We start from the raw sequence: 14,739 nt of genomic DNA on the forward strand, positions 1-14,739 counted from the left end.
CTCTATGGACTTTATACGATATGTGATATTATATATAATAATATACTTTTATAATCGACTTAAAAAAAAGCCGGATATTCTCAATTCGGTCATATTTTTTTTGTGTATTGTCACCTTCGAATTCTGTCATTTATAAACTAAATTGGAAATTTCATTTCACTATGATAAGATATATAGTCCCGTAGTTGTTTTTTTTTTAGTTTTTAAATCGAAAGTTCTGATTTTTCCACGATTTATATTATTAAAGACTGAGATATTATGCTTCCATATATTGTAATTTTTATTTGCCAGAGAGTGACTGTACAAAAGTTTTTTGCTTGGGTAATTGTCTCATTATCGTTTTTGTCGTGAAGCAGTTATGTTTGTGCGACGATGTTTCAGTTTGAAGGGTGGTATCATCATCATCATCATCATCATTATATCAACCTTTAACTATTCACTGCTGGGCATAAGCCTCCCTCTTGGGAGTTTTGCCAGTAGTTGACATGCTTGGCAGGCGGATTGGCAACCGCAGTTAGGCTTGGAGATGTTTTAAGAGGGATGCTGCTGCCCATACCTCGCCCTACTTTAGTTACCTCATACGACACCCGCGGGAAAAGAAGAGTGGTATATGGCGGTAAAATTGTAGAGTATATACATACATAATATACAACAACTTACGGGAGACAGTATACTCTGTTATGTCTATCGTACTGTTCATATTTATAGGTGATGGCTACCACTTTCCATCAAATGAGCAGCTGGCTTGTTTGCCTTTGTATAAAAAAAAATCAATGTAATGTCTTTTAATATCGAAACACAAATAATACGACCAATACAGAAGTGTACTCCTTTAGATTAAATAGTCATTATTCATTTATTCAAAAAACAATGTACTCGTACATTGTGTCTGAAATAAGAGATAATCACACAAAAAAAAAGCATTAAATTGAGTTTTACAACTATTGCATAACAATATTTTACAACCAACAATGTCAACTTCATCCGTAATATATATGTTAAATTAAATTTTAATTCTGGTATTTACGTTAATCACCAGTACAGAAGTATTTTCCATTTTTCCAATAATAAAGATCGTTTCTGTATAATTTTCAGGGAATTTCAAAAGCTGAAAATTTTGTATAATGTTCAGCTGGACAGGTAATTTATTAAATAACACTACTGCTTGATGCTATGCTTAAAAAAATAACGAAATAACTTTATTTTGCTAATAAATATCTTTAATAAAATACATCAAAATCGGTTAACATTTAGCAAAGTTATTTATATATAACTTTGCTAAATGTTATAAACATGTAATAATGTAATATACAAACAAAAAATATAGTCGAGCTGAAAAACATTGACGTAAACTGAAAACGGCGCTGGTAGGGGAGGAGGGCAGCGACAATAATAAAATAATAATATAGAGAGAGGCTTACCAATATATTTTCTTAGACGTACACACTTCTTACAATATAACAATAATAATATGTCACTCAAATAGAAAAACAAAAAAATATCAAAAAGACATATTCATAATATAAAAATATAATTCTAAAAAGGTAAATTATATAAAAAGAGGTCTGTCGCCAACATGGCACGCCCCGGTGCAGAGCACCAATCTAAGGAGGCGACAAAAGCAATAGCACCACTCTTCTGCTGGATTTTTCTAAGAATCTTTTATTATAATAATTTAGACCACCCGAGAAGTTTGAGTAAACCCGGCCTTTCTAGGAATGGACATTGGAGACATTTTCAGGCCCATAAAATCTCAGTCAATCAGACTTCCATCTTGTTGTTGTGGTGGCGGTACAAATCAGTGTCGGTATGGGGCGAACAGCTTCAGTCGACGGAGTATCCAACAGCAAATGAAACACTTGAGAGCTGGCGGCTTCTCAAAGTCTGCTGGGACTGGACGTGGATTAATTAGCACCTCTGCTTCTAGTAGTAGAATTGGGTGTATTTCTTCCGTTGGTGCTTTCTGTAGCAAAGTTATGGAAAAAGTGTCCTTGATAAATCTGAACAAACGTCCCCAGGAGCCACTCATTGATGGTGCTGTTGGACAAGTAGACGGCCAATCAATCTTGTTGTTGGCTATAAAAACAAAGACCTTGGCAAGTTAGTTCGCTGCACCGACAAAGAACCGTTAACCGTTTCGAAAACAATCTTCGACGGGCGGTAAATCTTCTAAGATCCATCTCGGTAGCATCCACTGAAAGGCTTCTCACGATTTCCAAGTAAACAGCGCGGGTGGTGAGGTACGAAAATAAAGCTACCCAGCGTTTTTAAATTCAAAATAATCAAGACTGGTGAAAGAGAACGGGTGCTGATGATGATTGTGGCGCAGACGGGAGAAGCTTTATAACTATTCAAAAAAAACAATAACATTATTTGGTAACAGACCTGATGTTAGAACACTGCTGTTATGAAATATCTCCCGCGCAGGAAGTTGACGACAGTTACATTGTTGCCGTGACCAGACATTCGATGGTAGTGATCAAGAAGTGACCATACTATTATGTCGACCGTCTAAGTGGGTTTACTTCCTGCATGGGAGGTTCTAAAATTATACAATATTAAACATTAACAAAATATTAAACATTAACAATAAAATTATACAAATTCTTCCATTTACATGGATAGAATCATCCTCTCCCAACACCAAGATTAGATTTTTAAGCCTTCTTGATTGGTTGAGAAAAGACCTGCTGTAAAAAGGTGCCTTTCAGCCTCCGAAATTTCTTTATTTAAAAAGGGAGACAAAATTTTGGAAGGAATCTAGGAGGCAGCGCTTTATAATTTTGAAATTTGGAAGTTTTTCTAATAAGAACCAAAAAAATCTTAGCACAATAATGTGCACAAACAGTTGTCCTAATCAACCGAATTCATCAGTCTAAATGATTAGGACGACCACCGGAGATGTTAGTGCCGTTGGCTTGTGCCAATGACATCCAAATCAAAAAACATTCAATGATGTGTTTCCAGGATAAAAATTGTAAATCGAGTAGCCATGTGAGCCGTCTGTAACTCCAACTGTCTACGTGTGCCACAGTCATAGAGGCAAGTTCTCCCTCTACTTTTCCCTTACCTCTTGGTGGCCTCGAAAGGCATTGGATAAAATTAGGTCGGCTACGAGGCAACTCGTGATAGAAATTTTCTCTAAAATAAACTTTATTTTTAACCCAATGCCATCTATCGTTTACAGCAGAAATTTTGAATAGGTCAGTAGCTACGATAGATGACACTACCTTACCTTTTGGAGAGATGAAGTTATAACATACGCCATCGTCGACGTATTTGAACAACTCTGGGGAGGCGAGGAACTTCACAGAACCTAACATATTTATGGTGTGAACACAATTGTGTACCACACAAGCTAATTGGTGTAGTTCTTTACCACCATCAGATGCAAGCAGCTTGGGCATGCCTTTCGCTTGTGATACTAGTTGACGTATCAGAAGGTCAGACTGTTCAAACTGCTCTTGCAGAGCCGCCATAATCTCTTCTGGGTCTTGTGATAAAGCCAGAAGAGAAATAACAGTGTCACGAGCGGCTCCACGGAGAGCAGAGAGAGAGCTCGACAGACCTATGCTTTCCGTCGCCGTGGACAAATGTTTGGAATTTAAAAATGATTTGAATAATAATAATAGCCAACGGGAAGGCGGCGGACCGGAAAACATAGGTAGGCTAACTATATTACCTGAATTAGGGTTTCCGTTGTTCCCACGAGCGGCATCAGTAAGCTCAGCCAACTTCAAGAAATCACTGGATTGGTTTTGAGCAGTGTTAGAAACTGTGCGCTCATCTTTATTTTGAGTACAATTAAATAATTCGTTTTGAGTACCTATAGTGTGTGTACGTGTATAGGAGTTATGAATAGGCGGCATCGGCAACTTGAAGTGGAGTTCGCGGGCTTCGTTGAAGGCTTCTCCATAGCCGCAGTGCTGAGAGAATGTCATGCCGTGGACATTTAAAGATTTAAGGGTAGTTAGGGCCGGCGCGGTAACAAGCGCACACTCGCGCACCGCGGCTGATACGCCGGCGGTGCCGGGCGAGTAATCATGCGCGCGCCCGGCCAATTTTAGTACCGTATGCGCTTCCAATGCCGACTGAACAGGCGCGAAAGGGGGCACGTGCTCGCGCGCTGCGACACCAGCCATACCGGTGGCGCAAACGCCAGGCGAGACCACGGGCTCGCGTTCTGTAGCTAGCACCGAGTTGATCTGTCTCTCAGACAAAGAATTGTTAGTGTAGGTCACCCATTTTTCTAGTCTAGAGTTTCTAGATGATTGTGAGTGTGTACTGGCGGCCTCATCAATAGCCGCTAATTTAGCCTCTAGTTCTAGAGTCGCTACAATACGCTCCCGCTCAGCTGCAGCGCGTTCCCGCTCAGCTGCAGCGCGTTCCCGCTCAGTTGCGGCGCGGTCAAGATCGGCCTCTAATTCGGCTAAGCGACGTGCATGTAATGCTTTCGCGGCAAGTCGTTGCGTTTGAATAGAGGTTGATGAGCGATGTGGACTATAACGCGAACTAGGAATATTAATATTATGAGAAACGCCGGCGGATACCTCTGAAGGAGGAACGATTAAATCCGCTGGGGCGCTTTGTGCCGCTGCCATACCTCTTATGAGAACCATTTGAAAAAAATTTTATAATTTCGAATTTTTTTTAAATATATATCTAATAATTTTACCGGGAGAAGGACCAATGAAAACGGCGCTGGTAGGGGAGGAGGGCAGCGACAATAATAAAATAATATTAATAGAGAGAGGCTTACCAATATATTTTCTTAGACGTACACACTTCTTACAATATAACAATAATAATATGTCACTCAAATAGAAAAACAAAAAAATATCAAAAAGACATATTCATAATATAAAAATATAATTCTAAAAAGGTAAATTATATAAAAAGAGGTCTGTCGCCAACATAAACAAAAAAAATATTTTTGAATTATTCTTTTCGAGATGCAAACATAAATTTTATTCTATAATACTATCTTGACATCATTAGTTTAATCGAATATGATATGGTATATCTAAAAAGACAAAAATTAAAATAATTATCTTTTTTATATAATTATTGATGATTAGAGTAACCTCAAATATATCACTGGGATTCAGAATCTTAAGTCTTACGTATAGGAGAGGTCCTTGCTCAGCTGTCTATGGTATTGTTATAAAAAAAATGTAATAAAAATAAGATAAACATTAAAAAAATATATTTTCACTTTATAATCTAAATTACCAGCCAAATATAAGATAATTTGTATTTGAAAACTTGCATTGTAAAATGCACCGTGCAATTACAAAGTCATTACAATTATTATAGAAGTATTATATCTAATATTGATACGGTGACTATAAATATTTATAAGTAATCATTTAAAAATACTATATCAAAGTTGTCGAATATATGTGCTTCCATAGACACTAACTAAGATATCTGCCCCGGTTTTACATGAGGTTTCACAACTATTTAACTTCACAAGGTCTTTTGTTTTGGTTACATACCTAGATTTTAGTTCTATTATATGGATATAATTGTTATATAAAGTTTAAATCGTTTTATTATAAAGGAACATAGTAATGATACAGATAATGTACTAAAAGCTAAAAAAATAGGAAGGTTCCCACATAATAAATAATAGTGTATTAGGTAGTGTGATAACTAGTACCTATATCAGGTCATTGCACCACTTTCCACCTAATCTAAATAAATTTTTTAGGTCTAATTAATGATGTAGATTATAGGCATAGTGGTGTGGTGATTAGTAAATTATAGTATTATAGTAAATTATCTGTATTATTATTGTTTCTTTACAATAAAACTGTTTAACTTAAAAATTGTTTTGTACTTATTTATCACAGTCTCCAACGTCGTGCTTACTCATAATATGGTCCAACAGGTCGTTCGAATTTCAAAATATCTTCTGTCAACCTTTGCAAGAATATTTTTTATTATACGTGTTCTTTTGTGGAACGACAGGTTGCTCTGGATCACAAACTTTCTATGTTCACAACGTATTCCAAAGTCATGATCGTACATCCGATGTTTCAGCAGCGCAGGCGCAGATTTGAATTTCTTATCGCAATGCATGCAAGCGAAATCCTGCCTGTGTACAACCGTTATGTGGTTGCTCAGATTGAGGCCGTTCTTGAATGATTGCTGGCAAATATTGCACCAGTTGGTCTTTTTATGTGGGTGCATTTTTTTCATATGATTGTGAAGACCGAACGCGGACAAAAACATCTTCCGGCATTGAAAGCATCGTTCTGTCTGACTGCAAAATTGTTTATGTTTGACGAGCAATTCGGCTGTTCCGAAGACTCTATTACAAATTTGACATTGCTGTAAGGACTGGTGCTTGTATCGTATATGACTCTTTAAACTTGAAAGCGCATAGTATGATTGGTCGCACATTGTACACCGATGTCATGTGCCACTTTTTGGATGCTTGCGCTCAATGTGGCTCTTCAGAGTTATCTTTGTTCTGAGCACTTTTTTGTAATACTGGCATTCCAAGAATCCGTTTATGACATTCGTATCCAAACGTTCCATGTCCACCTCTTCCTCTAACTCGATAAAATTGTTAACTATTTATTCCTAAAAACAAAGCAATACATTGTAATGAACATTGAAAACGTTACTGTAGTAAAAAAATAACAGTATTTTTTTTTTTGCTCTTATTCACCTTTTTACAGGAAAGGCAAAGGGAAGGAAGGCTATACAGTTAGGTTGTATGGGTTCACGTAATTTTCTTTTATATAGATATACTATATACAAACAGCTATCGCTGGTTATACTGTTATAAAAGTTTATTAAATTTCAGCAAACCTATTTCGACTTCCATCGTTGGCCGCATGTCCGGTAAAAATTCGAAATGTAAAAATAGTCCGGTCCGGTAAAAATAATCGTACTTCTGTGAAATATTCAGTAAACATTTTATACGTTGTTTTTGTTTAGTTATTCATATAATTAACTATTCTTGTTGTATTGGTATTATTAGAAAAAAAAAATACTTTATCACAATAAAAATATTATAATAAATACCTGACAAATTATGCTGTTTATGCCATTTATTATCAAATTCAAATAAGAAAATAAATATTTTTCATGCAATTAATTGAAAAATAGCTGGAAGTAATATAATTTATTTTTTATTATTCGCCCATTTAATTTTTCTTCAAAAAACACTATAATCTATTTCATTTAATCAAAATTTTGCAAACACAAAAAGATTTAACTAAATTTGCGATAAAAAAAATACTCATCTAGTAACAGTATTGCATTAACGCTCTAAAATGTAAGTATATAAATAAAATATACGTGTAAGCAACTATAGTTTTTACTATTAACGTTTAAAAATACCAACAACATCTTCAACGCTAAACTGGGTAAAAGGAAAGCCGAAGACACGAGAATGGGGAAATTTGATATTGTACAAATGCTCCTAGGGGACAGCAGAATTAAAATCATCGTTAGACAATTGTAAACATTTTTCTTTACCATTCATACATCACAATACTAATAAAATTATGCTATAGAAAAACATTTGTAGTGCCACTTAATTTGATAAGACGCGATGAACACTTATTTACATTTATTCATTCAATATATGTATAGGGAAGTCTGTTAATTAATATTATTTTTTTCTATATCCATGTGCGAAACACTTTCAACTTGTTAACTTTTATGATAACTAAGTTATTATATTGCATGGCCAGTCAGCCAACCAGACAATATCAAGGTTCCTATTCAGCTTATTGCTGTGGCTATTGCTATGGCTGTGGAAACCAAAAATATTCTGTATACCTGTTTTCTAGAAGACTAGGTTTTGGGGTTTTATCTCTCGATAAAGTGTGGTTATAGTGTGCTAATCAAATATATGATGTATGTTTAGCTCTAAGAAGTGAACAGAGAATTTTTAATGACACGTTTAATCGCCATTGACTGCTGCCGTCAATAACAATTACTAATGTGCTGTTATCGCCACTAATTCCATATAATTTCTAGTCAATTAAGAATGGTGATTAAACGGGTGAATAAACGGATTTGGAATTGTATTTACCGGCGATGCACTTCTGTACAGTACCAATTTTAATTCAACAGAATATATATTAATTTATTCTTTTATTTTTAATCTAGTAATTTTACTGCTTTGGATAAAAATATTGGTATGTCACGGACAACTAAGTTACGTTGGCGGGAAAATAAATTCCAAATTTGAAATCCTTGGTCCCATTCGTGGTGTTTGTGTGCGTGTGGTGACGTGTCGTGTGGTTGTTTATCGGGTCGCAGTGAGATCAGCAGCGGCGCTCCGCTCTCCACCTGGCAGGACCAACAGACGTCTAACGCGAAACGAGAGCCGCTACCATTCTGGTGAGTCATTGCAATATAAAGAACTTAATGCTGCCTACGCGTCGGTTATTGGTGTGTCATACATCTATGGTTTGTTTCTATTTTTTTAATCCGGTCGGTTTGGGAATCAAGCAACCATCAGTCGTGTTGTCACTTCCTGCTTTCAGGTCTATGTTGTGTCTATAATTATGTCTATTGTATGGGGATATATAATTAGATTTTTTAATACATGTCATATTTATTAAACAATCTTTATATTTCTTTTTATGGAAATAATAGTCAAAAAATAAAAAAATAAATAAGAAAATAGCGGATTTTTTATTAATTGATTGTTATGTAATAGTATTTTTGCTGGTATTTATTTTTAATTTACCATTTTGAAAAACGCTTGTTAAGATTGTTTACTTAATATGTCAAGTAAAAAAAAAAACAGATTACAGTTACTCTATTATTCATTAAATAATAGATTGACTGATCTGTTTATATATTATGTATATATTTAATTATTATTGTGTAAATAAATGTATAATTTTTATATAAAATATATATTTACAATGTGTTATTATCAATTTTAAATTAGGTATTTATTTTTGTACTAAATATTACTTTAAGGAACATTGGGTATAAATAAGAAATTTATAATCGTTTTCACCACGGATCGAAAATAATTAAAAAGTAATGTAGTGATTAAATCAATAGGAATCATTAAGCGTTTACACATGAATGTTATAGAGCCACTAATTTAGCGTCATCTACTGGTTTAATTTCATCGCGCTTTTCAATTTCAGTATATATGTCTACCCTTTTGTTATAATATTCTTTCTTATATACACAAATATATATCTATACGTATACATCTATATACAGATATATATATATATATATATATATATATATATATATATATATACGTCTACTTGAATTCAGGGAATAAATGATTACATAAAATTTAATATTTAAAGTTGATATTTATTGGTTCACGCAAAAGAAATGGAGGATATTTTAGCAATCAATATTATCCCTCCATCCATTCTGGAAATATAGGTGTAGCCTGGAAGGTGATGGCATATCATACACACCGTCTTCATTATCTCATTTTTATTACTACGTAATATTATTAGCATGGAACGCCAAAAACCAGAGGGAGACTTTGTACAAAAGTCGATTGCTTGGGTACCTCTGTCCCATTCGTGTTTCAACCGTGAAGCAGTTGTGTTTGCATGGCTGTGTTTTGGTATGAAGAGTGGGATATGGCGTGAATTTACTGGGTACAGAGGAATAACACCTGAGTCCTCAGGAATGGCAACGCATGGGGGGTATCATGGGCGAAATAGTATACTCTGTTATGTCCATGGTACTGCTCATGTCTATAGGCGACGGTTACCACTTTCCATCAAGTGGGCCGTCAGCTTGTTTACTATTCTAAGTTGTATAAAAAAAATCTATATTAAAAAATCCTTATTTTTTTTAAATAATTAAAAATTCTGTTCACAAATTTGTAATGTTAAAAAGTATCTATATTGTCATAGTTCTTTGGTGTCATCTTGATACAATTTTGTTCTATATACAACGTCATCTACCGCTGACATTAAGTATTATTGTTGTTTCTTCGAGTACTTTTTTATAAGATGAAGATGGATTGATGACCTCACTTGTACTGTCGGATTTTGTTCTTTAAATTAAAAGTCGGTCTAATCATTTTTAAATATATTTACTTTCCCCCTTTATTGTAAATAATATGTAAGTAATAAGTAAAAACCTATTTCATATAATACCATTATACTGTTATTATATAATATTATAGCAACACTGTAACTTACTTTACAAATTAATTAACTTTATTAATTAATTTTATTTTTAGTGATAATATTACACATAACTAACAAAAATTTTCGCCAATATCCTATTGGCGAAAATTTTATCAAATCATCAAATCATAATATACGTATTTTGTTACCCGATACAGAGTTCTATGGCTTCCATCATCATCTCAAATGATGATTCCTAGTAGCAATCTCCCAAATAATTTGAAAGGGCCTCAGAAACAGTATATACGTCCTTATAATTTTAACTTGGCAATATGAGATGATGACTACCCGATGCAAATCTGAACCACCTCAGAAATATACTATTTCGACAAAAATTTCTTTCATATATTATTATTGCTCTTCTAATACAGTTAATTGATTGATGTAATATAATAATATAATATAATATTTTATGTATTTATTATATGTATATATTAATTTATTAAACATATTATGTGTATGTTTATATTAGTCTAATTATCTGTTTATTATATATGAATATATCAAGTATTGCTTTATTTTTCCACTTTTTTTATTAAATATACACATTGCCATATGTCACCGTGAATTTACGATAAATTAATAATCCTGCACTAAATTTTAGAGCTCTCGAAAGGTACTTTATTGTTACTGATTTTTTATCATTTACGTGAACAAAAATAGAAAACAAATAAAATAATAAAGTTATATAAGTAAGTAAGTCACCCCAAAGTCAATGATTTCCGAATATTTTCACTAAATTCCAAATACAGACGGACACGCGCACCCTCGAGATGTCCAACACCACACTCAAGTTTTGCGTAATGCGTGTCAGAGGGCCGGATTCTTTTATATATTCCCAAATTGATGAATTCACAGATACAGGGATCGATGTGTATGCAGGGTGAGATTGAAATCATTAGCATCATTTATATTTGCATATTTATGAATTTACAGGGATCGATAAATTCTTATAAATATATACTTAATGTTCAGGAGATGGGAAGCAGCGTCCCTCTTAAAATTTCGACAAAGCCTAACTGCGGTTGGCAAGCGTGGCAACTACTGGCAAAAGCCCCCAATACGGGAGGCGTATGTTTAGTATTGACAATTAACGGCTAATATGATGATGATAATGTATAAAAAATGAAAAGAAAAAGGTTCTAAATTTGGGTATAATTATTTAGATTATAGATAGAGCATCGAGTTTTAAAAACGCGTGAACTTATTGTTAGCTAATTGTCAAATTAACTATTTCTTTTTTTTTTTATTAGTGTTCTATATATTCACAAACAACCATTATTTATTAAATAAAATTATTTTTGTCTATTAAAAAGGTGTAAAAAATATAAATACAATTTTAAATAATCACTTTTTTATTGATGCAAGAAATCGAAAAAAATTCCATAATTAAATTTGTCTTTGGAATATGATAATAATCATAAATAAATAAATAGTATGATTAAATAAATAAATCAAATTAAATATTATAAAGCATTATTTAATCCTAATAACATTTTAAGTTATAACGTTCACCTGTTTATCTTAATCTATAATAGTAATTTCTAATCTGGTAACACGTACATAATTGTATGAAAAAGTTGACCCGCTTTTTTCAAAGCATTTGTATGGAGACACTATTTATATAATCTAAGCTCAGAAGATATAGATTGGTTCTATTGGTAAAATGTTATCAAAATCGATTCAGTAATTTATAAAAAATAACTGATTTTGCTAAAATTTAAATTGGATTTTAGATTCCGTACCAAAAAAGTACAAAGGAACCCTTATGATGCGACTGCCCATACGTCTGTTACAACGTTAGCGTTATCTCAGCAATCGCTAGTGCTAACGATTTGAAATTTGGAATAGTTTTATATATTGTTGATCTACATAAATAATTTAAAAATATTTTTTTTCTTTGCTAGAGGGTCCAAAAGGAATATGCGAAATTTCAAAACTGACCTACTACTACCAAGGGGGATATCATATACATAAAAGGACTCCATTTGTAAATTTTAAAACTGATTTTTATTTACTTTCATGATGTGTTGCTTTTTACTTAGGATCGAAAATTTAAAAAAAATACTTTTTTATGAATTTTTAAAATTGCAATAAATTAAACTATTTTCATAGCTTTATTTTTAATATTTCCCCAAAATATTCGAAACCAAACCTTCACAATTTCCGTATTAATCTGCTACGGTGACCTGGTTTCCGAAATGCAGCAGCGTCTTTGCAGAGATGCAGATGGCTCGTAACTAGAATCCATTATGCACACACCGCATGCGGTCACAGTGCCAAACAATGAAGCTACGTACCAGTACCTATGTTGGGCTTTATTCTCACACGTATACAAAGAAGACAACATATGGCTAAAGCTACTATGCACTAGCGATTCGCCTCAGCTTTACGTAAGTAAATAGGTAGATCTTAAATTTTTTTAATCAAATATGGCTCCTTTTCATCATCATCATTAGCCTTTAACTGTCCACTACTGAACATAAGCCACGTTTAGATAGGCTTACGTAGTTGCCACGATTGGCAGACGGATTAGCCGTATGGTCCCGACATAGAATAGGCCACCCCTTACTATTCAATGGGTGTTGTAAGAGCCGACTAAGGGAGGGCGAGGGATCGGCAGCAGCGTCTCTCTTAAAACATCTCTAAAGCCTGACTGCAGTTATCAGATCATTGTACTCGCTTATAATGTAGCTTTATATAGATGAAAGAATAAGTTGGCCAAGAGCACTAAGTCAAAAGGACGATTATCAAGCTTAGATTGCAATGTGCAACGAAATTTATACAACTTTACATATTATTGTTGTTTCTATTAATCTATAAATGTATAAATTTTATAATTAGGTATGTATTTTTTATGCAAAGTCTTGTATTTATGAGAAAATTTGAAATTATTTCTATAAAATTTTATAAAAAGTTGGGTTCCATTAATGATTATATAAACAAATTATTTATTATTATTATTAGACAAATAAGTTATTTATTATTAATTCAAGTTGGGCAGTGCTGTTTATGATTTTAATCTTAAACAAGATTGTCATTCTTTTATAATAAACATTTTTATTCCAATATCAAGTGAAATTACGGGGCACAAAACTGATGTTTAATTCCGGGTACAAATGAGTATAATGTAATATGAAATGTTTCAGTCAAACGGCTCGTATGCTTGTTTTCCTCCACAGTAGTATAAAAAAAATATTATTTTACTTTTTATGGTATGTTTACCACTAGCGTGGCCACATCGCACGACTGAACAGCGCATTCGCTACAAACAACCTTTGCAACTGTTTCTATCAATATACCACAAACGTAATGTACAACATAAATCCGATTTTATTATAAGAGCCGAATTAACAGAGAAATACTTAATACCACAATTAGACTGTGGATCAGAAGTTTCCACAGATTATATACAATATTTAATCATCCAGTTTGTTTATTAATAAATCGTACGTTTCGTTTGAATAAAAAAATTATCTTGTTTAAAGATTTAGTTTTAAAAGTAATTAAAGTAATGTTTATAAAATTGTAATATTTATTGTACATATAACTTAATATTTCGTCATTACTAATTAAATAGTTCTGATGTATTTTTGACACTGTAATTTTTTTTCACTGTAATATTTCGTAGCAATTGTATAGTGAAACGGAATATAAATTCAAATATTTTATTAAATAATCAATAAACTAATTTATCAGTCAATTTAGATCAAAAATCTATGGATAATATTTTAAAGGCGAAAAAAATAAAAAGAATAATTTTTCATCTTTTCGTAAAAACTGTAATTTCAAAAATAAATATTTGATCTTAAACAGCAATAAAACTAGATATTTTGGTGGTCTATCTTTAGACCAACCATGTTTAGCCATGGTTTAGTACTAAACTTCGTTTTGTGATAAGGATTGCTTTAGTCCGTGGTTTATTCAAGTGATAATTCTAATATTATCTTTATTTTGTATTTTATAGTAAGATATTTTGCGTACGTCCGAAAAAACGGCAATTCGCTGATCGCTACACGCGCCATTTGTAATCGACGTAGTGTGTGCGTGAGAAACACAGTTGGCGCGCGTAAAGCGTGCAAACTTATATTGTATAGATAGAGCATCGAGTCTTAAAAACGGGTCACTTATTTGTCAGCTAGTTGTCAAATTAACTGACTTTTTTATTACCGTTCTATATACATACACGTACACAACGTATCTATATTTAACCATTTAATAAATAAAGTTCACTAACAAAAAATAGAACTAATAAAGGAATCACCTATCACTGGTAAGTATCTTAAATTTGAAGCATAAATATAATTATAAAGAATTATAACTCCATTAAAAGAATTCGCGCCATTTTTAGTGTTGTATGTATCCGAAAAAATTCGGAAATGAGTTGGATTTTTTTCAATGTGAATTGAATTATTTTTAATTATAATTTTGTATTTGACCGATTACTTTAAAAATCGGTATCTAGGAATCCGCATAAACTTTGAATATATATCTATTGTCAGAATTAATTAAAATAGTATTTAAACTGAAACAAGCGTTTACTTTGGTTCACAGAATAGCATTAAGATAAAAAACAATTCAGTAA

General features: G+C 32.7%; 1 protein-coding gene across 4 annotated transcripts in view; it reads left to right on the plus strand.

The window, feature by feature from the left end:
- LOC113520341 (disco-interacting protein 2) overlaps positions 1 to 14,739 on the plus strand; it is a 146,772-nt gene that overhangs the window by 70,742 nt on the left and 61,291 nt on the right. Inside the window, exon 3 of one of the 4 annotated variants that reach the window (XM_026905656.3) lies at positions 8,287 to 8,367. The exons of the other annotated variants lie outside the window; for them this stretch is intronic. Coding sequence (XP_026761457.1) covers positions 8,287 to 8,367 — 81 coding nt within the window. The remainder of the gene's footprint in view (positions 1 to 8,286; positions 8,368 to 14,739) is intronic. 4 annotated transcript variants of the gene reach the window in all.

This window comes from Galleria mellonella, unplaced genomic scaffold (genome assembly GCF_026898425.1).
Source record: "Galleria mellonella isolate WM207_F2 unplaced genomic scaffold, CSIRO_AGI_GalMel_v1 utg28, whole genome shotgun sequence".
Lineage (NCBI taxonomy): Eukaryota > Metazoa > Arthropoda > Insecta > Lepidoptera > Pyralidae > Galleria > Galleria mellonella.